At 59.5% G+C, this 25,438-nt stretch overlaps 2 protein-coding genes across 2 annotated transcripts; one reads left to right on the top strand and one right to left on the bottom strand.

Moving 5' to 3' along the window:
- Positions 1 to 3,058: 3,058 nt before the first annotated feature.
- Positions 3,059 to 8,205, bottom strand: ZIC2 (Zic family member 2). Its single transcript, XM_074562188.1, has 3 exons — positions 7,200 to 8,205; positions 5,220 to 5,383; positions 3,059 to 5,021 (listed from the first exon to the last, which is right to left on the bottom strand). Exons 1-3 carry the CDS (start codon positions 8,203 to 8,205, stop codon positions 4,737 to 4,739), a joined length of 1,455 nt encoding a protein of 484 aa, XP_074418289.1. The 3' UTR covers positions 3,059 to 4,736.
- A 9,745-nt stretch (positions 8,206 to 17,950) lies between these two features.
- Positions 17,951 to 24,937, top strand: ZIC5 (Zic family member 5). The gene is given in 4 exon segments (XM_074572922.1): positions 17,951 to 18,279; positions 18,281 to 18,353; positions 18,356 to 19,259; positions 24,054 to 24,937. Coding segments are annotated over 4 exon segments (1,761 nt in total). The 3' UTR covers positions 24,509 to 24,937.
- Positions 24,938 to 25,438: the final 501 nt, after the last annotated feature.

Raw genomic sequence — 25,438 nt, forward strand, 5'->3', positions numbered from 1 at the left:
AGAAAAAAAGGGGGAAAAGAAAAAAGAAGGGAGGAAAAAAAAGGAAAAAAGCGACTCTCGAGATTAAAAAACACCAACAAAAAAAACCCAACCATGCATGGAGATGAAAAATATACGTACCTCGCTGTGCCCGGGAGCACGTCCAGCCTGCACGTGTGGCTGGGGAGAGGTTTGGGGGAGCCTGTTATGTCTTCATAGCGGGCAGGAAACGTGTACGAGTTTCTGAAAACAAAGGGGAAACTTAAAAGGCTGTTAGGGGTTTGGGGAAGTCTGGCCAGAGCCAAGCGGAGCGGCTGCAGCCCCCCGGCTGCCCGCGGCGGGGGCTTGGCCGGGCAGGGGCAGCCCCTTGCCCGCTGCGGAGCCCCGCCGATACCGGCACCGCCGGCGGCACCTCCGGGCTCGGCAGCCGCTCCGCGCTCGGCTTCGGGCGAGAGCCGCCGTATTTTATTTTTATTTCGGTTTGGGCTGTTGTCATCTCTGTTTCTTTGGTGGGAGGTTTGGTTTGCCTTTGGGTTTGGGGTTGTTTTGCTTTTTTTTTGTTTTGTCACCACCGACTGCAACACAAAGACACTCGAGCAGCCAAACCAGGTGAAGAAGAGGATTTCGCTGGGTGCGGGCAGCGGGGGCAGATGAAGGCAGGGCAGAGCCCCGAGCGACGAGCTGCGCTCCCTTTGCGGGTGCCCGGGGTAGAGCACATCTTGTTTTATGGAGGGACCCTCAATTTTTATTTTTTTTTGGCTTGGGAGGAGCGCATAAGGAGAGAACAATTCCCAGGGAAATCACTCTGTCTTTTCAGGGGGTCTCCAGGCAGAGTTAGGAGAGAATTTTATGATTAATAATAATACTAATAATAAAAATTTAAACCACCACGCCACGCTGGTTTTTTCACGGTAAACGGAGAGTCGCGCCGCTGGAGGAGAGCCGGCCAAGTGGGGCTGCCGCAGCCGGGCACGGGTTGCCGGCGGGAGGGCAGCGCCGTGTCCCCCACTGCCCACCGGCGGCGAGGGGAGCGGGGCCCAGGACGACCCGAGAGCCGTCGGGGCAGCGCCGTCGGGGGGTGCGGGAGTACGCCGCCCGCTGCGGCTGGGCATGAGGGGACGGGGGTGTCGGGGGAGCCCCCAGCTGCACTCCAGGTTGGTCCGCAGGTTGCCTTCAGGGCCGGGGCAGGGAGGTTTGGAAAGCTCAGGCTCAGTGTGAGAGACAAAGGTGGGGGGGGGGGGAAATTGGGGTGAGAGGGGACAAGGGGAGGAAAGAGAGGGGGCAGGAGAGGCGCAGAGGAGGACTTCGTGGCCAGGAGTCCCTGAGCCCGGGCCACCCGCGCACAAGGCTGCGAGGCGGGTTCTGGCTTCCCCCCCGCCCCCCCCCAAAAAAAAAACCCCAACCCCTGAACCCGATGAATTACCGCTCTCCCTTAAGCGTGGCAGGGCCGGGCCGGGGTCAGGGCCCGGGGGAGGCGGGCGGAGAGGGGCTGCGGGCTGGATGCGCCAAGGCCAGGGTCAAGTTCAGGGCCAGCCCGAGGAGGACAGGGAAGGCGGGGGGGCGGGGGGGGCTTGCTGACGGCCACGGACGCCGCGGCCCCTTCCCCGGCCCTGCCGGAGGAGAGGCGCCCCTGCCCGGAGGCAGCGAGGCTGCCCCTGCTGCCACACGATCCGCCTTTGGGCTGGGGGGGCCGCCTGCTCTGCACATCCCCACTACCGGAGGTCGAGGACGGGTGGGGTGGGGGGGATCACCCCTGGGGCACCCCCGAAGACAGAGCGGCTCCGAGGGGAGGGAGAAGGGGGAGCCCAGCTCCGGGGCGCTTCTCGCCGGCCGGGGCAGAGCCCACCGGGGTGAGTTTTGAGCGGGGTTCGCCACCCTCAGGCAGGGCTGCCCCTGTGCCCCCGGGCCCGGGAGGGGATCTGGGCAGCCGGGGGCTGGCAGGGGCTGGCAGCACACACCGGGCTCTGAAGCGGGACCCCACGTTTAGTTTTTCGGCTGCGGGGAGGCCGACAGGACAAAGAGGGGATCCTCGCCGCTGCATTTCCCACGGATCTCTCCAAGGGGCAGGCGGCATATGCCAATGATTTTAATAAATATTTTTTTGGCGTAATATTATTACCGAACATAAATTAGGTTTTAATAGCCGTTTGATTACCCGGGGAGCCTGCCGTGTGCGCGGGGATGGCCGCGCTGGGAGGGGCGCGGCCACGGGGGAAGCTCCGTCTCCGCTCCGCATCGAAACTTCGTTGGCAGCGGCGGGACAGGGGGGGGTCTTTCCCTCCCTCCTCCCCTCCCCCTGGGTGTAGGTAGCCCCCACCTCACCCCAGAAGCGAGCAGGGCTCCGCGTACCCTCATCTCCCCGCCTATCTCCCCCGCACCGGCTTGGGACACCTCTGTCGCTGTTTGAACAGGGGGACAAAGCTCGAAAAACCCAAACAGCCGACTGGCCCGGGGGGGTGGCGATGGGGTCGGCCGGGTGTGAGGAGCAAAGGGGTCTCCCCGCCTGCCCAAGCTGCCGCTGAAGGCAGCGCAACCACCGCAGGGCGCTCGGAGCCCAGCTCACAGCGCTGCCTCTTCGCAGGGCGTATTTCGGTGGCTTGGCAAGGCCGAGCTTTTTCCTCGATTTCCCGGCTGCTGTCACACTCGCCGTGGGTGTCCCGGTGCGGCGGGGTGTACCCGGAGAGCCGCTGCCTGCCGGGCCCAAACGGGGGGCTCCGCCGGCCGGGTCCCGACGGCGCTGGGCCAGCACCCCGGGAAAGGCATCGCCCGGCGGCCCTCGGTCCCTCGCTGAACACATCTGACAACCCAAACCGCTCCCTGGGCTAAAGAAAAGAAAAGAAAGAAAGAGAGAGAGAGAGAAAAAAAAAAAAACGAGAAGGGAAATGTGAGCTCTCGGGCTTGGCCACTTTCTCCTCTCCAGGGCTGGACGGAGGCTACCAAAAATACGGGGAGGCGCAGAAGGCCACGATTTACGGCTCGAAGCAGCCCTGCGCAGAGCTCGTCGCCCGGCTATTGCCTCTCCACCTTCCTCCCGGAGCGCCCGGCTTTGTCACCCCGTGGAGCAATGAGCTCCCGGCCACACAGGCACCGGGAGAACGAGCGTAAGCCCGAGGAAGGCAGAAGGCGAAGGGAGCTGCGATCTTGCCGTTGTTGAGCTTTTCCTGAAGGAGATCCTGCCTTGCAAGTCATTCGGGGAAGAGGCAAACACTCGCCCTTTTCTTTTAGCCCAGAGACTTTCCAATTTTATTTCTTTTTTTTTTATTTTTTTTTTCTGGACGGGGAGACCAGCTGGAAGAAATCCTCGTGTTCCAGTAACCGGCGGATTTTTTAAAAGCATTTGTTTTGCAGCCGCCGCTCAGCCCCTCACATGCTTTACAGCAGGTTTCAGAGAGCCCTTGGCATAAAAACGAAACAGCTCGTGCAGTTTCAACACGTTTTATTATATTTCTGTATGCATTACTCTCAAAACATATCACAAGAAATGATGAAACCACTTAAACCTTCAAATAAAAAATCTGAAACAGTTTATGCTCACAATTGTACATATTTATAGTTAAGAAACATTCTTTATAAATACTGTTTCCTCTGTAGCAAGTTAATACCATAATTTAATTACAAATGGATAAATATGGTAACAGGTATTTACAGGAGGAAGGGTGTTATTACGGAAAAGCTAACGGCACGACGTTTATTTTTCCTCACAATCTTCCGAACAGGAACTAACAAATTGAACTTGCAAAAGCACTAAAACATCACATGTAAACCCAGCTAACAGAAAAAATACATTCACAAGCGTTGTTGTTCGTGTGTGTGTCTGTGAATAACAGAATGGAGACTTTGGCACGGTATTTCTTCCCCAGTCTATAGTTGAAATGCAGTTTACAATCAAGTTGCCTCTTAAAAAGGAACACAATATTCAAGATATCACAATTACAAAAGAAACCATGTTTTCTTCCACGTTACTTTTTTTTTAAAGGGGTGAACTAAAAAAGGAGGAGAGAGGGAGGCGGGGAGGGGAAGCGGGAGAAAAGAAAACAAGTCCATCGCTTTTCTCCGGGGGGGGGAGGGAAAAAAAAAAAAAGAAAGACCAAAAAAAAAAGAAGAAGAAGAAGAAGAAGGGGACCAATCCGCGGTTTACAAACGGGACGAACTTCTATACACCAAGAATCCAGGAAAACTTCGTTCCCCACCTCGCCAGAGGAAGGAGAGGGCCGCTATGTACAGAGTTCGTGGGGCGGGAGGGCGCTGGCTGCTCCGGGCGGGGAGGCGCAGGGGCCGGGGGGAGTTTTGAGTCTCTGATCTTTTGTCTGGAGGCTCCGGAGGGAGAGTTTCTTTCCGCCGGCTTGAGAAGCTTTTTTGCTGGGTGGTGTGTTGGTGGCGTTTGGGGTTGGAGGTTTTTTTCCCCCTTTTCTCTCTCTCCCCTTTCCGTTCCTCTATTTATTTACTCATTCTCTTATGTTTTTCAGCACGTACTTTTACAGATTTTTTTTTTCTGGTTCAAAATGTTCTCAAAAAAAGAAAAAAAAAGGAAAAATCCAACAAAAATTTTAAAAAGGCCCGAAGGCGGGAGGGGTGTGGGGAGATAAAGGTTCCCCCCCGTCCCCATCCTGCTCGGCCGTCATTTCGCTGCCAGCGGGTGCGGCGGCATCTTCCCGGCGCGTCTCCGGCAGGCCGGCTCCCTCCATCCCTCCTTCCCGCCGCCGCCGCCGGGGCGGGGAGGGCGCGGGGGGGGCCGTGCAGAGCAGTCCGGCGGGGCCCTACACGTACCACTCGTTGAAGTTGGAGGAGAGGCCGCTGTGGCCGCTGCCGCCGCCGCCGCCGCCGCCGCTGCCGCCGCCGCCGCCGCCGCCGCCGCCGCCGCCCCGGTGCACGGCGGACACGGCCGCCGCCGCTGCCGCCGCCGCCGCCGCCGCCGCCGGGGAGAGGTTGCTGGTGCTCTGCGACTCGGCGCTGGGGGACACCAGCCCCGGGGGGGTGGAGGACTCGTAGCCGGAGCTGGCGGCCGGGGAGGACTCGGAGCCTTGCGGGGACGACTCGTGCACCTGGGGGGCAAAGGCAACACGGCCGGGTGGAGGGGGGACGGGGAGGCCGCCGCCGCCCCCCGGGCGCGCCCCCCGCCGCCGGCTCGGCCCGCCGCCGCCGCCCCCGGGCCCCGCGCCCGCCGCCCGCCGCCCCGACGGGGCGCCCGGTGCGGGGCGGCCGCCCTCCCGCCTCCCGCCGCCTGCTGCGGGGCCGGGTACCTTCATGTGCTTCCGCAGGGAGCTGGGGTGGGTGTAGGACTTGTCGCACATCTTGCACAGGTAGGGCTTGTCCGAGGTGTGGACGTGCATGTGCTTCTTGCGGTCACTGCTGTTGGCGAAGCGCCGGTCGCAGCCTTCGAACTCGCACTGGAAGGGCTTCTCCCCTGCAAGAGAGCGGCGGAGCGGCGGGGCTGAGCGCGGCCGCCCCCGCGCAAAAACCGCGCAACCCCCGCGCAGCCCCCGCGCCCGGCTCCCGCGGGCTTTCCCCCCCCCCACCCCCCCGCCTCCCTCTTTCTCCGCTCCTCTCCCGGCCCCCTGCTCCCAGCCGCTTCGCCCGGCAGCTTCCTAAAGCAAGAGGCCGGTTTTGCCCCGGCCCCCGCGGCGCGGAGGGGCCGCGCCGCTCCCGCTTCGCCCGGCAGCGAGGCAAGGACCGGCCCCCGCCGGATTTTCCTACCAAACCTCCCCCCGCCGGTCCGGGCACTCCCCCGGCCCGGCACATCCCGCCTGCCGCCCCTTCTCGGGCGCTTGGTTTTACTTCGACCGGGGCCGGCCCCGACAGAGATTGAAGAAGAAAAGCGAATTTAAAAAAAAAAAAAAAAAAAAAAAAAAAAGCAGCATCGAGCCGTTTCGCCTCGGTACCAAATCCGCTATCCTGTTAAACTGGAAACCATTACGGACAGATTTAAGGCCGGGCAGATTGTTTCGTGTACGGATATTCGAGATAAACGCGCATCCGCTGGGAAAACTAAACGTCTGTAAAATACTTCATTTAATTTTCATAGGGATGCCTCTCGCCCGGCTGCCAGGACTCCAAATGCCGGGGAGTAATTTGGAGGTGAGAACTCCACATCCCCCCCCGCCTTTGGAGAGGGAAGCATTTAACATTAAATTCCATTAGCACCTAAATTGTTTCTTAAAGACATCCGCTCAGACACAATGACTTCAGTGCGGGCATCTCATGCAAATACATTTCTCAAATTTTAAACCTTGTTAAAGCTCGTCTCGCACCTCACATCGGGCTCAGCACTTGAGAAAACAATAGGCCTGGAGATTTTTAGCCTTTCTCCGGGTAAATATTTAGAGTGGAAGTCGCTAAAATATTTGGCCGTCTTTTATGAAATAGTCTGGCACGGTTCGGGCCGGCAGGAGTAGTAAATGAATAATAGATGAGGCGGGAGGATGCGTTTATTTTTGTTACCCTTCGGCTCAGGCGATTTTCCATCGGGAAAGCCTGGGCTCCTTCGCCCCTCTTCCACCTGATTTGGGTGGAAGTTGCCGAGCCTCAAAGCCTCTGTTCCCTATTACATAATTTAATAAACTCTTGCAAAAGCACCTTAAATCACCTCTCGAGTGAGACTTTAAAAACACTTCTTTTTTTTTTCTTTTGAAATGAGAAAATTTTATTGCCTTGCTCACACCATTTAAATTTAATGGAAAGCATTCCCAGAAAGGGACGTTTTGCCACTTCCAACGGGATTTCGGACTAATGACGCATTTTGCACGTATTTATATAGTTTCTCTCTCTCGGTATCCACACATGAAAGCCATGCTCACAAGCGCTGAAGTTACACGCCAATACGTTGCACGTTGCAAATGTATAAGGCGTTTTATGTGTCTTCCCGTCTTTTATCAGGACGGCAGAATTAAGTTCCCGCTGTATTTTGCTTTTCCGCAGAAAGACCCCGCCGAGCCTCGGCACGAATCTACATCGCTCACCTCGAAAATTAAAAGAAATCAGGAAAATATCCTTTCGAAATCTGGGAAGGGGGTGGGGGAAGAGAGGGATGCTGGCGGGGAAGAAACCAAAACAAACGCAGCCGTGTGATGGAGCAGGGAAAAAAAAATAAAAATTAAACGGGATCCTTAATTTATCACTCTCATCATTTTACATCTCTCTGCCTGAGTCTCTTATCTGTTTATATAGACATATATATAGGCACGGGCAGAGGGGGAAAATCTGCCGAAAGAAACCCGAATTACCTGTGTGCGTCCTTTTGTGAATTTTGAGGTTTTCTGATCTGGCGAAAACTTTTCCGCAGCCGGGGAAGGGGCAGGGGAAGGGTTTCTCTCCCGTGTGCACTCGGATATGATTGACCAGTTTGTATTTCGCTTTGAAGGGCTTGCCTTCCCGGGGACACTCCTCCCAGTAGCAGACATGGTTGCTCTGCTCGGGTCCCCCAACGTGCTCCACCGAGACGTGGGTGACCAACTCGTGCATGGTGCTGAAAGTTTTATTGCAACTTTTTTTGGGGTTGTTCAGCTGCTCGGGGTCGATCCACTTGCAGATGAGCTCTTGCTTGATGCACTGCTGCCGCATGTAGCGGAAAAAGGCACCTGGGTGGTGGTGGTGGTGGGCTGCCATGTTCATGCCCATATTCATATTCATGGGGCCGTACTGGTTGTGCAGCTGAGCCGCCGAGTACGGGTCAGTCCTGGGGCTGGAGACCTGGCGGTACTGATCCGACCGGGCGAACACCTCCCCCGGCAAGCCCAGGCGCATCTGCCCGTTGAGGACGTTTTGGGAGGCGTGGGGGCCGTGCTGGTCGTGGATGCCCGGGAAGAGGAGGTGGCTCTGAGCGTCCGTGTGCGGGTGGTGCAGGCTGCCGGCCGCAGGGCCGAAGATGCCGTGCTGCCCGCCGGCCGGCGACGAGTCCCCGAAGCCGCGGCTGCGAAACAAGAAGTCCCGGGTGGAGTTGAAGGGTGCCCCGGAGTAGGAGCCGACGTGGGCGGCGTGGGGACCCAGGGCGGCGGCGGGGTAGCCGGGCGCCTGCGAGGTGAACGCCGAGCTTTGCCCGGGGGAGAGGTCGTGGGCCCCGGCGTTGAGCTTGAAGGCGCCCATGTGCGCCGCCGCCGCCGAGTCCACGAAGCTGTTCTGCGCCGCCAGGCTCAGCTCCCGGTCCTGCATCTCCGCCGCGGCCGAGTGGTGATGCCGGGCGAAGGTGCCCACGCCGAGGGCCGGGAACTGCGGGCCGGCGTCCAGCAGCATGGTCCGCGCCGCTCCGGGGACGGGGCCGCCGCCGCCGCCCCGCTACCGCCGCCGCCGCCGCCGCCCGCCCGGCCCCGCGCGGGGCCGCCGCCGCCGCCGCTGCCGCTCCGCGCCGCTTCCCCCCGGCAGCCGCCGCGTCCCCCCGCCTCCGCCGCCGCCCGCGCCCGCACCGGCCCGCTGCCGCCGCCGCCGCCGCCGCCGGAGCCGTATCCGGAGCCAGGCAGAGCAGAGTCCAAAGGCGAGCGGAGAACCAAAGTGTATTAAAGGAGCTGAGGCGGGGGCGGGCAGGGGAGGGGAGGGGGAGCAGGGGAGGGACGGGGCTGGGGACGGGGACGGGGAGGGGGGGGGGCAAGGCTCGCCTCGCCGTTCCCTGCGGCACACACACACACACACACTCACACTCACACACACACTCACACGCCGCCTCCCCCCCCCCACTCCGCCGCCACCGGGATGTCAGCGCCGCCCGACCCCCGCCCGCCCGGCCCCTCGCCGCTCCCCGCCGCCTCGGCCCCCCGCCGCCCCCGGGCCCCCGCTCTCGTTTTATCCTCCGCCGGGCATTAGCGGTGCCTCTCACGGAGAAAAAAACTTGCAGCCGCGGGTTCCCACGGAGCGAAGGGACCCCGGGGGGGGGGGGGGGCGTTAGGGGTGCCCCGCGCCGCCCCTGCCCGCCGCCGCGGAGGGGCGTGGGGAGGTGGGGGGGGGGGGAAGAAGAAGAAGGGGGGTGCCGGAGGCGGATTAAAAACAATAAGGGCGGCGGTGGGGGTGGGGAGGGTAGGCGGGGGGCGGGAAGGGCCGGCGGAGCGCCGGGGCTGGAGCGGCGCGGCCGGGGCGGCGGAGTTGCAGCCCCGCTCCGCCCGCGCCCTGGCTCCCTCTCGCTCCTCTGTTTATTTCGGTGGGCGCTGCTAAGGCGGCGGCTTTTTATTTTTTCTCCCCCCCTCCCCTCACTCCCCCTCTTTTTCTTCCCTCCCCTCCCTCCCCCGGCCTCTCTCCCTTCTCCCCGCCCGCACTGCCGGCTCCTCTCCCAACGCCGCCTTTCCCCGCCGCCCGGCCGCTCTCCCGCCGCCCGCTCATTGGCCCGGGCCGCCCCGTCCATCCGGGCGTCCCCGGCCACCGGCTAATGGCGGCGCGGCCGCCCTCCGCCCTGCCCGCCCCGCCGCCCGCCCCGCCGCCACGGCCCCCCGCCCGCCGCCGCACCGCACCGGCCCCGCTCGGCGCCGGTGGCCGCCTTCAGCCCCGGCACCGCCGTCGGCTTCTCTTTTTTATTTTTTTTTTTTGGTGGGGTGTCCGTAGTGTCCCCGTCTCCCCCTCCCCCGCCTCCCCCGCGACGAGGGGAAGGGGTGGCGTGGAAGCGGGGGAGCGGGGGGAGAGGCGCGACGAGCCACACGCACGGAAAATATCGATGTGCGCTTAGCCATGCGATCCTGCCTCGGGAGGCAAACAAACAAAGCGAGGGGCTTAAAACATAAACAGGGGGTTGGGGTGGTGGGGGGTTGCCTTCTTTTTCTTTTTTTTTTTTTTTTTTAGGTGGTGGAGAAGGGAGGGAGGAACTCGCCCATCCTGCAGCCCCTTTTCGGCTCCAGCAAATTAAAGCCATGATCGATATAAAGGGAGTAAGGGGGGAATATTCAAATAAAAGTCACGTTGGCGGGGCGGAAAAAAAAAATAATAAAATAAAATAAAAATGAAAATAGAAGAGGGAACGGTCGCCCTAGTTGTTTGGGCTTTTAAACCCACTTGTGCGGGAGCAGAGGAGTCGATCTGCATGCGTTGTGAATGTGCATCCGAGAGCAGATGCTTTAGGAGTTTTCCTTGTCTCTTCCCTTTCTTGAAAAAGAAACAAAAACAAAACCGAAAAAAAAAAGAAAAAAAAAAGGAAAGAAAAAAAACCAAGCCCAAAACCCACCCTGCCATTGTTATTTGGAAACCGGATTCTTACATGTCAGGAATAAAAAAGCATAGAGGCAGCACACACCCGCACACACACACAGAGCAAACAAGTCCCCTTCCCCTCCCCCTCCAGTAAATACATGTCTGGCCCCTGCTTTGGTTTGTTTTGTAGTGGCTGAAAAATAATCATCTCGGGGCCAGCAGCTCGCCAATAAATAAGGCTTTGTAAAAATTAAAACCCGACATAACATTTGTCGTCTTAACCGTCCTGCACTTCACGTTGCTGTCTCGATCCCCATCGGCTCTGTGCTTGGCGGAGAAGCGACCCAAAACGTAGGGGTTTGTGGGGTTTGGTGGGGCTTTTTTTAAGAGGCGGACGAATTTTTCCCTGCGACATTGCTCCTGTGACTCCTCACGGCATTAAATTCCCGCATAAGGCACAGGCAAGCTCAAACCTGGCGTCCGAGCAGGGTTTTTATAGCGAGAGATAGATAGATAGATAGATAGATAGATAGATAGATAGATAGATAGATAGACGGAAGGAAGGAAGGAAGGAAGGAAGGAAGGAAGGAAGGAAGGAAGGAAGGAAGGAAGGAAGGAAGGAAGGAAGGAAGGAAGGAAGGAAGGAAAAGGTAACATTACCCACCAGTTAGGGTTGTTTAAATAAGGTTTTCCCCATCACTGCCACTAAATAGTTAAAATATTTCCAAGCCTGTCCGAAATGTGGCTGAAATATGCCAGTACCGGACATTACTCTTTGAGCAAGGCGAGGATTTAATTTGGGAAGAAGCGGGATTCCTTCTAATCGGAAATGGGCATTAGAAGATAAACTGAATATTAATGCAGAGCTACACCTCTGATGCCAGCAGCCCTCTCCTCTTCACCACGCCGTCACTCGGTCCTGTCTTTGCAGGCAGGAGTGTCTGCTCCCCAGATATCGCCTTCCCAGGCTGCAGCTTGGGAGCATATGCTGTCCTTGTCCTGACCCCCCAGGCTCCCAGGGACAGACCGCGAACAAATTCTATTTTCCTTCCTTGAAAGGTTTCTGAGACGGAGGTCTGAGAAGCGTCCTCCACCGCTGCTGGGGATTTCGAGAGCCCAAGTTGGAGAGGAAAGCTTGGACTCCTGCGTCGTCATCCTCCAGATTAGTAAAAAAATCATAAGAAAACTAGACACCTTTTTGGTAGTTTTGTTGTTTGTTTGTTTGTTTTTAAAAAAAAATTTAAAAGAAGTTACTACATCTGAGATTAGAAAGGGAACCAAAATGTCCAGGAAAATTGTCAGTTAAAAATACTGTTTTGAAGAAAAAAAAAAAAAAAGAAAAAGGAAAAAAGAGGTGAATGTCCATACAAATACCTACCTTCTGGATTTTCACTTCGTTCTTCTTTCTTCTCTCTGTCTTTTATTTCTTTCCTTCTTTCTTTCCCTCTGTCTTGTCTTTCTTTCTTTCTTTCTTTCTTTCTTTCTTTCTTTCTTTCTTCCCTTTCAATTCCTTTCCTCTTTCCTCTTTCCTCTTTTCTCTTTCTTCTTTCCTCTTTCCCCTTTTCTATTTTCCTTCCCCTTCCATCCTTCCTTCCTTCCTTCCTTCCTTCCTTCCTTCCTTCCTTCCTTCCTTCCTTCCTTCCTTCCTTCCTTCCTCCCTTCCTCCCTTCCTTCCTCTTCCCTCTTTCTTTCTTTCTTTCTTTCTTTCTTTCTTTCTTTCTTTCTTTCCTTCCTTCCTTCCTTCCTTCCTTCCTTCCTTCCTTCCTTCCTTCCTTCCTCCTTTCTTCTTCCTTTCTTTCTTTCTTTCTTTCTTTCTTTCTTTCTTTCTTTCTTTCTTTCTTTCTTTCTTTCTTCTTCTTTCTTTCTTTCTTTCTTTCTTTCTTTCTTTCTTTCTTTCTTTCTTTCTTTCTTTCTTTCTTTCTTTCTTTCTTTCTTTCTTTCTTCCTTCCTTCCTTCCTTCCTTCCTTCCTTTCTTTCTTTCTTCCTTTCTCTCTTATCCCTTTCTTTTCTTTCTTTATTCCTTTCTCTTTTTTTTTTCCTTTTCCTTCGCTTTCCTTCTTTTCCTCCTTTTCCTTCCTTTCCTGCTTCTCCTGCCTCCCCCTCCCCTCGCCCCGCTCTCTGCCCGCTCAGCGGCGCCGGCACCGGGGCGCTTTGGGGGGGACGCGGTGAATTCCAGCCGGAGCCCCCGCCGGCTGGCCGCTCTCGGCTATTCTTTCAGGGCTCCAGCCCTGCTCTTCTCTGCAGGAAACAGAGGAGCTGATCCAAGTTCAAAGTCACGTCGCCGTCCCTCTTAAGAAGTGCTTTATTTCCCTCCGAACCGCAAAACCCCTTTCCCCCATGTCACAGGGTAACAAGGGAAGGGAGCGAGGGGGGGCCGGGGCGGCCGGGGCGGGGGGGGGGGGAGCAGGAGCACCGTCAACAAGCCCCGCACTCGCCTGCCGGGCCACCACCAGAAACGGCAGCTTTGGAGGGAGGAAAGCAAGCGGTCACCCAAAGTCGATGCTAAACTGTTTTATTGAAAGAAGTTTCTCAACAGGTTTCTGGAGGTGCCAGACCTGCCCAGCAAACATCAGCCTTTCCGGGAAAGCGTTCCCCTCCTTGTAAGTTTTGCGAATTTTTCTTTTAAAACTGCTCTGCTCTTATTCCTGCTGATGCGGAGGGAGCTGGGGGGGGGTGGTGAGGTGGGGGCGTACGGACCACCGAGAGCAATTTCTTGCTTCCCCTAAACTGCATATGCCACCCTCACCTTCTAGCCCCTTTCCCCGGGAGGTGTCACCCGCCCCCCCGGGCCGGGGGTGATGGGGGGGCTGCTCCGCGCCCCCCCACACCTTCCTTCCCTCCCTCCCTCCCTCTCCCCGGGCAGGCGAGGGTACCGCGACGGGGCCGGAGGCTCTGCCCGAGGGGGGATGCGGCTGGAGGCAGCCTCGCCGAGGAAAGAGGGGCAGAAGGGCCGACCGGGGGTGGGGGGAAGAAGGGGAGGGTGTCTTTCCCCCCCACATTCAGCCTTTGCTTCTCCCCGGAGTAACGGGACAAGGTGCGGGGCGAGGAAGGGTCGTGCGGCCAGCCCGCAGCCTGGGAAGAGGAGGCCAATTGAGCGGAATCACTTGCACCGTTGTCTGTATCACAGACACTCATAAATTCAACAAGCTCATCAACAGGATATTAAGTTGCAGGTTACCTTTGATGGTGCCGATCCGAGGCACTTCTAGGCCGTTCGACCTATGACCCGTGAAGACCACATGTGTTGTGCTGTAGCCTCCCTCTGTAAAACACACTTCGGGACAAAAGTTCTTTGTCAGGCTCTACCGGCAGCGTAATGTAAAAGAAAAAGGGGAAATAATGAAAATCTCAGCCAAAGCTGTAACTTTTAAGTGCCTTTAAAAAAAAAAAAAAAAAAAAACAAAAAAAACCCCAAAAAAACCCAAACCACTAGGCAAGAGCGGGGGCAGCAGGAAGGAGCACTTCGCTTTCGTGCAATTAATATTTATTGTTCTCTCAGTTGCACTTAAATATATATATATATATATGTATAAAAGGAGTTGCCGTATAAACCCCGCGCTCGGTGGCGATGCCGGGAGGCGGAGGCTGGTTTCCAGGAGGGGAACCTCCGCCGAGCGGCAGCCGCTGCCTCCCCCCCCGCGCCCGGCTCTGCCGCCGAGGTACGCGCAACGCCGCGTATTTTGCGCGCCCCGCGCCCTTGCCCGCTGCGCGCCTCGCTCGGCAGCCGGCCCAGAGCCGGTGGGACTCCCCCCTCCTCCCCCCCCCCCCAAAATGGGGTCTGCCGCAGCACCGCCGAGTTTTGTTCGATGCACCTTTTTCCGCCTGGAGGTGCCCACATAAACGTTAGAGGCAGGGGAGAAGCTTCCCAATAAAGCGCGGTGGACTTTGTAATACAATTTATGCTGTCATTCATAAATAACAATGCCATATGGTAACCATATTGCTTATACAAGTAAAGCCGTCAAAGTGTCACTATTTGATTTATCTCAACAGCTTCTTCCAACGGTGACGTTCAGCTACAGAGAGAAGGGAAGGGAAGGGGGGAGAGAGTGCAGAGCAAAATTTGGCCTGGGTTTCCTGAGGCCGCCTCTCTCTTTATCTCTTTCTCTCTGTATACATAAATATATATATATATACACATACATACATATTCAGGGATTGAAGGATGGAATTTTTTGTCCTTATTTCGCCCCTATTTAAGCAAATCCCCAAAGGGCACGTGCGGGGATGGAGCCCGCTTTCCCCGGCGAGGCGTGCACTGAAAATGGCAGCTCCGAAACTTGCGCAGACGCCCCTCGAAGTCCCCGTCCCAAATGGACGGCGGATCCCGGTCCCGGCAGCCCCGACGGCGACGGCGGCAGCCCCGACGGCGGGCACGGTGCCGCCGCCCTCTCGGAGCCGTGTCCCAGCCCTCGGTCTCCCGCTTGGGTACATGAGGCGACGAGAACCCGGCTTTTATTGGGTGCAGAAGTTTATTTTTCAAGGTATAAAATATCCACCCCCAGAAAGGAGAGCGGGGGAGCCCCGCCGCCAAATCGCCCCTCTCTTCTCCCTTTCGAGCCCGTGGGCAGACACGATAACATCCCTCTCCCCCCCGCCCCCGACCCGCCCGGGGTCCCGACGCCTCCGTGTTATCGCCCCGACGGGACGGTGAGGGGGGTGCCGGGATTGCTCCCCGCCCGTTTCGGCGACCGCGGGTCTGTGACTCGGGGCGCTCCCCCCTGCTGCTGGCCGAACCCAGCGGCGGTCACGCGTGTTCGCGGAGGGAACAGCGCCGCAGGCTCCCCCACGCCGCAAGGCAGCCCCACGAGCGAAGAAAGCCACCCGCGACGGGTCGGGCGGGTGGGAAGCTATTTTAGCAGATATGGGGAGATTTGGAGGTCTTGCCGAGGAAAGCGGCAATCGCGTTCACTTTCTAATGCTGCTCCAGAAGAATGTTTTTCCACGCTATAAAATATTGCTCCCCGCTCCCTAACCATCAATAAGCCGTGCATTAAAGACGATTGTTTGTAAATGGTGTTCATGATCGTTAGCATATATTTACATAATGCAGCCCACAGCACAACATTTTACATCCTAAACGCCTCCTAAAGCCGATAGCCTCAGCTCGGTTTCTAGAGGAACCTTGACGAAATATATGTGAGGGCTTCCAAGGCTTTCACCCCGCCTCTCCAGCCTCCCCCGGTGTCCCTTGGCGGGTTTGCCGGCCAGCGGGGCACGGCGGGGGGGACTCTGCAGCCGGCTCCGCCGCGGGAGCGGGGCGCGGAGCCGACCCCCGACGGGCGCTGCCGGGGGTTTTGGGGGGGGGCGGGGCAGAGACGACGACGGGACACGACACCGCCCGCCTCCCTCCGCCGCAGCCCCCCCAGCGCTGCGGCAGCCTGGGCCTGAGTTGGGGTCGATGAGTTAATGGGCATTAAATCCTCCACGGCCCTCTTGGACCTGGCACCGTCCAAAATCGTCCCGGCCCGGGCAGCCTAAAAATGGACAAATTTCCACGTGAGTCTCGGCCAACCCCTCCCTCCCCACAGTCGCAGGTCAGCTGCCTATTACCCAGCTATAAAATATTTTCTTTGTTTTATAGCCCCTCATAAAAAGAAATTGATCGGGGGGATATATTTGAATTAAGACATATTAAATCGATGACAGATACATATCACGCTGCGTTTAACAAGAGCGGGACAAGGAGGCGTGCGCAAGGTACCGCCGAGCCGCGATACTGCTCTTCACCTCCACAGCATCTCCCATCAAACCCTTACACCTCGGAAGCTCGGTCCAGCAACGTGCCCAGAATTTGGGGAGGGAGGGGGGCACTTTTCGGATGCACGTATAGAAAACATACGTGTATAAATACGTGTGTAGACGTACGGCTAGTTTGCGAGGAGAAGTTTTTACTGTGCAATAAAACCATCGAGCAGTCCCTTTTAAAACCCGGGGATTATTTATTCTTGTTCCTTGCCTTGCAGCATCACCGAAACCCCCACCACCGCCAGGCGAGCCGGGAGCATCGCTTCGGCTCCGGGGCGGGCGGGGGGCGGTGGGGAGGCTCCGGCGGGTCCCTCTCCCTTGGGGGGAAGCAAGCCGGGGCTCCCCGCGGGGCCGCCTCCTGAGCTACAACCCATGCCCTCTTTTTGGCAGCCGTGGGCCAAATCCTGCGAGTTTTCCCCACGTGAGTAGTGGGGGCTCGGGGGGGAGGGAGGAGGGGAGTGCTGGAGCCTGGCCCGGGAAATGCCGGACCAACACGGGGCTTCCTTTGGACGTGGCTCGGCGACGGGCAGCGGCAGATGTGCTTTGGGCGAGGGGATTAGGGTGGCCGGGGAGGGCCGGGAGGTGTGTGTGTGTGTGGGTCCGCTGGCATCTCCCCCGCCCCGTTCCCTCTGCTGGCCTGGCGGAGGAGCGTCCCTCGCCGCCTCGCAGGCAGGGAAGGGCGGGCAGCCTGCCCTGCACTTTCTAAAGGAGCGAGGGAGCGCCAGGCATTCCCAGGGGGACCAGCAGGCTAAGGAAAGCGGATGACATATCAATAAAGGCCACCTCTCCTCCCGCGGCCCCCGAGAAAAGTCACGGCAATGGTCTTCCCCCCACCCCCCTCCGGTTGGCAGGGAAATCCCCGGCCCTGCCTTTTCGGCACCCCCAAAACGGCCGCATGCTGCTTTGTGCGGGAAGGGCAGTTTTGGCGCTCCACAAAGCGCTTCACTTTCGAAGACCAACACACCCCGCACCCCAGGGGCGGTCCCATCGCTCCCCGCCCGCCCCCCACCTCTGCCCCCCTTTAGGGAAGCCCCCACTTTTCCTGCCTTTTCCGAAGAGGGCAGGCAGCTCCTGGCAGATACCCCCCACCCGGAGACTCCCCCGTTTCCCAGACCACCGCCCTCCTTCCCTGCCCGGCATCCCAAAGCTTCGAGGGGCGGCTCTCCCGAGGGGGCGTCCCGGGAAGGGGCCGCGGGGCGCCTGGGGAGAAGGAGAAGGAAGCCCTCAAAAAGTCGGCGAGCGCAGGCTCCCAAAACTTCTCCCTAACATGTGCCACAGCCTCCCCCTCGGCTGCTTACTCACTTACTTCCTAATGGAAAGGAATCCCCCTTCCCCCCTCCCCCTCCCCCCCCCCCCGCCACCTTCTTTTTAGGAAAACGTTGGCTGCCTTCCCCTAGTGTTGCTTCAACGGCCCGCCTTGGGATGAGCACACACAGTCGCGGCCTCGCGTGGGGGTGTGTGCGTGGGGGGGGGTGTGCTGCATCAGGGCGTGCTTTCCCGCCTCAGCGATGAATGAAAAAAAAAAAAAAGAAAAAAGAGACGGAAACCGAGCGCAGAATCCCGGCAGCAGCCCCACGCGTGGGCTGCTCCGAGGCCAGGAGAGAAATCCCGCAGCCCCGCGAACGTAAACACGGCGACGCCGCGCCTCCGAGCTGGGCGCCCCGTCCAGCGCCGGGGTCGGGGTCGGGGGGTGGGGTGGGGGAAGGGGCAGCCCCTGCCCGCTGCTGCCCGCTGCCGGCGGGGGGGTGTATGAGGGGGTGTGGGGGGGGGGCGGCGGGTGCGCCCCGTCGGGTCCCGCGCGAAGTTTTGCAAGTGCAGCTGCGGGGGTTGGAGGTGGGGGGGGGGGGACACGGGGAAAAAAGGTGGTGTTGGGGGGGGTGGGGGGGCGTCGGGGGCGGATCCCCGCTGCGCCGTCGTCCTGAAAGGGAGCCAATGGCGGCGCCCCGGCCGCTGCCAATCACGGCGATCCGTCCAATCCCTCCGGTGCGGTGTCCGAGCCGTCTTTCCCACCGCGCCGGCGGAGGGTGGTGAGGGCTCTGCCAATCGCGGGCGGGCAGAGCGGGGCCGGGGATGCGCGGAGTTAGGAGCGCAGACAAAAGAAGTTAAAGAGCCGCTTAATATATACATGTTTTTGAAGGCGGGTAGAGGGAAAAAAATAACAACAGCGAGCGTAGATGGGCTTGGCTGTGTCGTTATGGAGCCCCCTTTGAGCAAGAGGAACCCGACACTGAGATTAGCGGATTTGGCAGCGGCTCAGCCCCATCCTCACCAGAACATGACAGGCTTCCCGGGGCTGGGGAACCACCACGTCCACCCCCACCACGCGGCCCACCTTCACCCCGGGGACACGGGCGGAGACCCCGGCGGCGCCCTCACGCCGCTGGGACCCGAGCACATGGCGCAGCCCGCCGCCCTCAAGCTCACGCCCGAGGCGCTCACCGCCGCCGCCGCCGCCTTCGCCGCGCCCGCCGCCACCACCGCCGCCGCCGCCGCCGCCACCGCCGCCGCCGCCACCACCGCCGCCGCCTACGCGCCGCCCGCCGCCGCCCTCCCGGGATACCCGTCGGGGGGGGCGGCGGGCCGGGACTTCCTCCTGCGGCGGGAGCTGCCCCCCGCCGCCGCCGCCGCCGTTCACGGGGCGCTGGGCGAGCAGCACCCGCCCGCCAGCTCCCCCCACCTCCCGCACCCGCCGCCCCACGGCGTCTTCATCTCGGCCGCCGGCACCTACGGGGCGGCCGACGGGGCGCACGCCGCCTTCCCGCCGCCGCCGCCGCCGCCGACCGGTGAGCAAGGGGCTCCCGCCGGCCGCCACCCGCCCCTCAACGGGCAGATGCGCCTGGGGCTGGCGGCCGCCGCCGGGGAGCTCTACGGGCGCGCCGAGGCGCACTACGGGGCCGCCGCCTCCGCCTCCTCCTCGGCGCTGCAAGGCTACGGCTCCGTCAACCTCAACCTGGCGGCGGCCGGCCACGGGCACCCCCACCACCCCCATCCCCACCACCACCACCATCACCACCACCACCACCACGGCCACGTCGGGGCGGCGGCGGCGGCGGCGGCGGCCGGGGCCTTCCTGCGGTACATGCGGCAGCCTATCAAGCAGGAGCTGATCTGCAAGTGGATCGACCGGGAGCCGCCGCCTCCGCCGCCGCCGCCGCCACCGGGCGGTAGGAAGCCTTGCTCCAAAACTTTCAGCACGATGCAGGAGCTGGTGAGCCATGTCACCGTGGAGCACGTCGGCGGGCCCGAGCAGAGCAGCCACGTGTGCTACTGGGAGGAGTGTCCCCGCGAAGGCAAGCCCTTCAAAGCGAAATACAAACTCATCAACCACATCCGAGTGCACACGGGAGAGAAGCCCTTCCCCTGCCCCTTCCCCGGCTGCGGGAAGGTCTTCGCCCGCTCCGAAAATCTCAAGATCCACAAGCGGACTCATACAGGTGGGTGCCCCCCCCCCTTCCCCTCCCGCCCACCACCTCTATAAGGGTTTTCTTCCTTTTTATTATTTTTTTTCCCCCCCTCTTTTCCTCCTCTCCTACGCATCGCCGGACATGTGACTTTTTTCATGAATAAGTAATTCGGCAGCACACGGGCCACGCACACACAGCCACGCACACGCACCCGGCCCCTCTGCCCTCCATACACGTGTTCCCTCCCCCCCACCCCTCCCCGTCCCGTCCTCCCCCCGCACCTTGGGCAGCTCCCTCCCCACCCCCTCCGCCACCCACACCCCGGCACCGCCGGATAAATACACCGATTAATAAATAACGCAGAGCCCGGGGGGAGATAAGCAGCAGCCCCTGCGGAAGAGCGGGGAGAGGACGAGCGCCTCCCGGCTCCCGGGGCACCCCCGGGGGGAGGCTCACCCCGCGGCTGGGGAGAGCTGCGGGGCTGGCCCCCCCTCTCCCCCCCCGAAGGATGCCGGTTCTGCTTTCCCTGCCGGTTCTACTGGTGGGGACGGAGCCGGGCGGGGGGCTCTTGGCCCGGCGGAGATGGGGCGGCGGGGGCTCTTGGGGGCGCAGTTCCCCTGCGCTGCGGGCGGCGGCGGCGCCCGGGGTTACCGGGGCTGCCCCTGCGACCAGCGCCGTTGGGGCTACCCCCGCTACGGGGCTTGCCCCCGCTACCGGGGGGCTACCCCCGCTGCCGGGGCCGCCCCTATTGCCGGGGCTACCGATTCTACCGGGTGTACCCCCACTGCCAGAGCTACCGATGCTGCTGGGGGCTGCTATCGCCGTCGCTGCTACCGGGACAGCCGGGGCTACCGGCGCTACCGGTACTGGACCCCGCTGCCGAGGGTACCGGTGCTGCCCGGGCTGCTCCCGCCCCCTGGGGTGCCCGCGGAGCCGGGGAGGAGGGCGCAGGGCGGGGAAGGCGGTTGCCGGAGGACCCTTCCCTCTCTTTGTGGATCTGAGGAGGAAACTTCAAAGCAGCCCCGGCTGCCCGGCGGGGCTTCGCGGAGCGGGAGCTGCGGGAGGAGGCAGCGGCACCCCCGGGGGACGCCCCGGGGGACAGGCTGGGCCCGGTGCGGGGCTGCTGGAGGGGGTCGGGGCGCCCTCGAGCCTTCGAGACTTCTTTTCTTTATTTATTTTTTTCTTTTTCCCTTTCCTCTCCTTCCTCGGCACCCCCGAAATACACATTTCGCTCAGGGTGTAAAAACTCTGCTGAAAACGAACCAAGCCGGGATTTATAGTACTAGACAAATATTATTCCTCGGAGGACACTTAAGGAAGTGGAGTTGCCGTAATTGCTTTCTTGATTTATTGTGTGCTGCTCGGGAAGAGAAAAGCGGCGACCGTGCAACGTGTTGTTCCGATGTAAAAACAAATGGCCCATGGCGGAAAGGATTATAGATTTTTATCTCCAGAATATGTCAGGCATGAGCCCATATGTAGCTGCGGAGACCTGAGGATGCCCAGCTCTCTGCGCCTTGAGCCACGGGGGGGGGGGGGGAGGTGAGATTTCTCCTGCGGGGGGGGGGCTAACACATTTTTTTTGGGGGGATTGTTGTTGTTGTCGTGTTAATGGCACCGCGGAATGAGTTAAATGCTGGAGGCCCGTGTTTTTGTCGTCTGTCCGTCCCCATCTGTCTTCATTTGGAAAACAAAACTTCACCGCGGACCTTTCTGGGTTCCTCAACTCCTTCCCCATCCCAGCTCCAAGTGGGGGAAAGGAGCAGATGCGGGGGAGGCTGGGGGGGGGGGGGCAGAGGGATTCAGCGGGAAAAGGAGACCCCCCCAAAATAACCTAAATATGTTTAGGCACAGTTTGCAGCTCTGAGCTGTGGTCGAGCGTTGTCCCGAGGCCCTGCGTGGGACAATGCCCCACGCAAAGGAAATTTGGAGGAGTTTGCAGCTGGGGCCTGCCTGCAGCCCCCCGGGTGTTGTGCACCCCTCGAGGGGCCGGGGGAAAGGAGGACCCCTCTCCCCCGACCCTTCGAGGAGTGCATAGCCTCCGAGAGGGTCCCCACGCATGAACCCAGAGGGGAAGGGTATCTCCACGCAGCAGGGGCCGTTGCAACAAAGCGGGCCTCGGGGCTCGGGGTGGGGGGTAGCAGCCCCCCCCACCGAATGACAGCTTGGCCCACGGGAGGGCGAGGGGAACGTGAGTCTTTCCCCACGCACAGCCCTTGGGTGGACGAGGGATCACAAACATTCTGCCCATCCCTATCGGATTAATTACTGTAATTTTGCTGCCTCAGTTTTCATTTAGTCATGTGCAGCCTGGGAGCAGGAGAGATGTACAAACTGTTCGTTTATTATGGGCATTTTTTTTTGGAGGGGGAGGTGTGGAAATAATAACACTGTAATCATTAGGGGATTTTGTGCGTTTCTGGAGATCCTGCAGGAAGAAGAGTATGTCAGTAATTCAGGAGACGTTTCCTTGTTTGTTTTTTTTCCCCCTTTTTCCTCGAAAGCATCACCCCGGGAGCTGCACACCGCGCCCTGCACCTCAGCCCCATTTTGGGGACAAATCTCTATCCCCATGCCCGGCGGGGGCTGCATCCTAACGGGAACCAACCCCTCTCCCGCAAAATCGTTGCCCCTTCGCCAGAGACGGTGCTCAGGTTCGCCAGACTTCCCCCCGACGATTCACCTCCCCAAAAAAACCCCGGGTGACCCTAGAGCCCTCCATGTGCCCTTCCAACCCCCCACCCCCCCACCCCAGCCTCCGGCACTCCTGCTGCCAGGAGGAGTCAGGGGCCGGCGCCCGGCATCTCGCCCCCTTCTTTGGGTTGAAACCACCTACAAATGGTTAAACTCTGACGTGGACGCCCTCGTCAGCGTGCGGGGGGCACTACCGGCACCTTCCCCGCTCCTGGATTTGCGTGGAATTGGATCGTCGCCATCCGGAGGCTGGCGAGGAGGAGCTACCCGGCGGCTGCGCACCCCTCGAGGGGACGGGGAGAGGGGGACCCTCTCCCCCGTCCCCTCGAGGGGTGCGCAGCCCCCGGGTAGGTGCCCACGCGTGAGTCCACGGGGAAAGGCACTTCCCTAAAGCCCCGACGAGGAGGAGGGGAACGGACCGCCGTTTGGTCCAGCAGGTCCGGAGCATCCCAGGGGGCTGCTCTTGGGGGCTCTGCGGGCCACCGCCGGCAGCGGGACATGTGAGCCTGCATCCTTGCGGCAATACCGAGATAAACCGGCCCAAACCCTTCCGTAGATGCGCTTTATTTCTTCAGAAAAAAAATAATTAAATATAATAAATTAATGAACAAACGAGGTGACTCGAGATTTGTCTCGGTGGGAGTGGGAGCGTGCGGGGGTTTCCGTGCACGTGAAAACTCCACTTAAAAACCCACGAGATACATTTTCTTACCATCTTTTTTTTTTTTTTTTTTTTAAGGATAAACTTGGTCATTCTAGTGCTACCGCTTCGCTGGTAGGTGAGACGATTTTAATTGCAAAAGTTGACGCGTAAATAGGCTGCGGAGGCACATGTTTCTATGGTAACAGCCGAGAAATAGCTAGTTTTTAAAAATAAAAAATCGTTTTCTTTTTCCATTATTGTTTTGCTAAACATGATGCGAAGGAGCAGTAAAAATCGCCTGGTGAAAACTGGAAAGCGTCCACCGAGAGAGCTGCTGGCTCGTTATTTTTAAGCGCTCAGAGTGAAACAGATCTGAAAACACGTGTCGGCCGTGCCTAGACAGAGCATTTTTAACTCAAGAGTCGCAATAGTCGTGATAAGGATTATCTCTGCAGGTCTGGCTGCGCCGGGCTCACGTGTCGCATGGCAGGGAAAGGAAAAGTTGCTGTAAGAAACTCCAGTCCGTGTGTAGTAACAGGGATCCGGCACTTTTTTTATCCCCCGGTCTCGCAGCGATAGGCATTTACTTCGGGGTCTATGGGGAAGGGTCGGTCCGGGGCACGGCTGTATGTACCAGAACATATACGTCCCAGGGTATGGTATGTCAGGAGAGGAAGCGGGAGTGTGGGGGTGTGTGTGAAAGGTACGCCAGGGAAACCCGCCCCAGGCTCATTTTCACGACTGTTAAACAACGCGTAAAGCTCTTAAAATAGATGGCCCGGAGATTTTTAGACCCAAATTAGCCTGGGGTAATCAGCTGCGGTAACAGCGGCCCGCTGCTGTCACCACCGGTGTCCGGGCTGGTCCCCCCAGGCTGCAGGTTCCCAGTACGGGCTGCTGGGTGCTCCCTCTTTTATATCGGGATGCTTAAACAGGTGTGACTTTTATTTCCCCCCGAACTAATTATTCCCCCAGCACAGCGGCCCATTGGGAAGGGATTACGCAGGAGATGTGCCAGGCGAGCCAGGCTGGCGGCAAACGCCAGCCCTCGCAAGCGAAGCCATTGAGAGGTTTTGTTTGGGCTTGGTCATTAGAGCGGTAATGAAGTTTTCTCGTGTGCGAGGGGAGCGCGGCAGAGGGCAAACAAGGCAGGGCCCTGCCGCCGCCAGCCCGGGGGCTTCAAGTTTGGGGACCTCCAGCGAAATTTCACAGCTTGGAAAACACGGGGGAGGGGGGAAATCGGAAGCCTCGTGCGTGTCACGACTGTCGTGAGGCGGGGGGGGGGGGGGGGGGGCGGGGAGCGGGGAAGGGGACAGAGGAGGAGAAGGAGGGAAGGGGAGGCTTGCTCCGCTGCTCTCCCCCGGAGCTGCGGAGGGGCTGCGCCGGGCGGCGGTGGTGCGGAGGGGCTGCGGGCAGGACCGTGCCCCCCTCGCCGCCCCCCACCCTCACCCCCAGCCGGTAACGGTGCCGTTGGTGTGTCCCGGCAGGGGAGAAGCCCTTCAAGTGCGAGTTCGACGGCTGCGAGAGGAAGTTCGCCAACAGCAGCGACCGCAAGAAGCACTCCCACGTCCACACCTCCGACAAGCCCTACTACTGCAAGATCCGCGGCTGCGACAAGTCTTACACCCACCCCAGCTCCCTGCGGAAGCACATGAAGATCCACTGCAAGTCCCCGCCGCCCTCCCCCCCGCCCGGTTCCCAGGGCTACGCGGCGGCGGGGCCCCCCGACGGCCCGCTGCCCCCCGAGCCCGACCCGGCCGCCGAGCCGCCCCGCGGCCGTTCCGCCGCCCTCTCCCCGCCGGTCACCAACCTCAGCGAGTGGTACGTCTGCCAGGCCGGGGGGGCTGCCCGCCGGCCCCGCACCCCCTCCAGCCGCGACGCCTCCCCGGCTTCCGAGGGGGACGAGCCCCACAGGACCTCGGGGGGCAGAACCGCTCCCTAGGGCCGTGCCGTGCCGTGCCGTGCCACCGGCGACCCCCGGCCCCACCGCGCTGGCCCAGGCTGCAGCGGCAGCCGCCTGGCACGGGGAGTGGGGGGGGAGTGGGGGGGGGCTGGCGTGGAAGTGCCGTCAGGTTTGACTCGCGCTATTTATTCCGTGTACGAAACCCTATGGTGTTTGTACGGTAACTAATTTAATTAAAGAGTCTCGGACTTTTTTTTTTTTTTTCTTCTCCTTTTGGTAAGAAAAAGCGTTAATAACGCCACGCTGGGCCACCACAGCCACGCTTCTTTGCAGGGGGACGGTGCCAAGGGAGGTGCCCGGTTCCCACCCTGCCCATGCCATAATGCTCTTGACAAGAGAGCGAGCCGGGGGAAAGGCTGCAAGCTGGCAGAGCCCTGCCGTTCCCTGGAGTGGCTCCGAAATACTTCAGCTGCCACCCCAGCTCCTCCTCTTCAGCCCAGGGTAAAGCCCCAGGTTGGCAGCGGCTTCCTGACTGTAAAGCAGCACCTGCTGAAAGCTCCGGCCAGTCGAAGACAGGTTACACATCCTTCAAAATAAAATTAAATAAATATTTTTTTTTTCCTCCCCTCTTGCAGTTCAGCTCCTTTGTAATTGTTGGTTTCTCTCCCAAGTCGTAGGGTCCCACCCACAACCGGCATTTTCTCTCCAGCCTTCTTTCTTTCTTCCTTAGCCGTAACCATGTGAAAACAATTTAGGGAAGGAAAGACAAAAGATGCAGCAGTCCCTTACCGCTCCTCCACGGTTTGTATGCGTATGGGTCCTAAAATGTAGCCGGAGAATAAAAGAAACCCGCTGCTATTTGACAACTGCGATACTGTGATACATTTTGTTGTTGTTGTTGTTGTTGGTTTTTTTCCCTAAAAAACACACACAAAAACTGACAGCGATTTTCCCTTTTCTTGGGGTCGG

Source organism: Larus michahellis, chromosome 1 (assembly GCF_964199755.1).
Source record: "Larus michahellis chromosome 1, bLarMic1.1, whole genome shotgun sequence".
Classification (NCBI taxonomy): Eukaryota; Metazoa; Chordata; class Aves; order Charadriiformes; family Laridae; genus Larus; species Larus michahellis.

Excerpts from the sequence above, each read along its gene's own strand:
- ZIC2 (XM_074562188.1), bottom strand. The coding sequence starts at position 8,205 with ATGCTGCTGGACGCCGGCCCGCAGTTCCCGGCCCTCGGCGTGGGCACC. Across the intron at positions 5,384-7,199 it reads TCACAAAAGGACGCACACAG|GGGAGAAGCCCTTCCAGTGC; the intron begins GTAATTCGGGTT and ends GCTCTCTTGCAG. Across the intron at positions 5,022-5,219 it reads CCCTGCGGAAGCACATGAAG|GTGCACGAGTCGTCCCCGCA; the intron begins GTACCCGGCCCC and ends TTTGCCCCCCAG.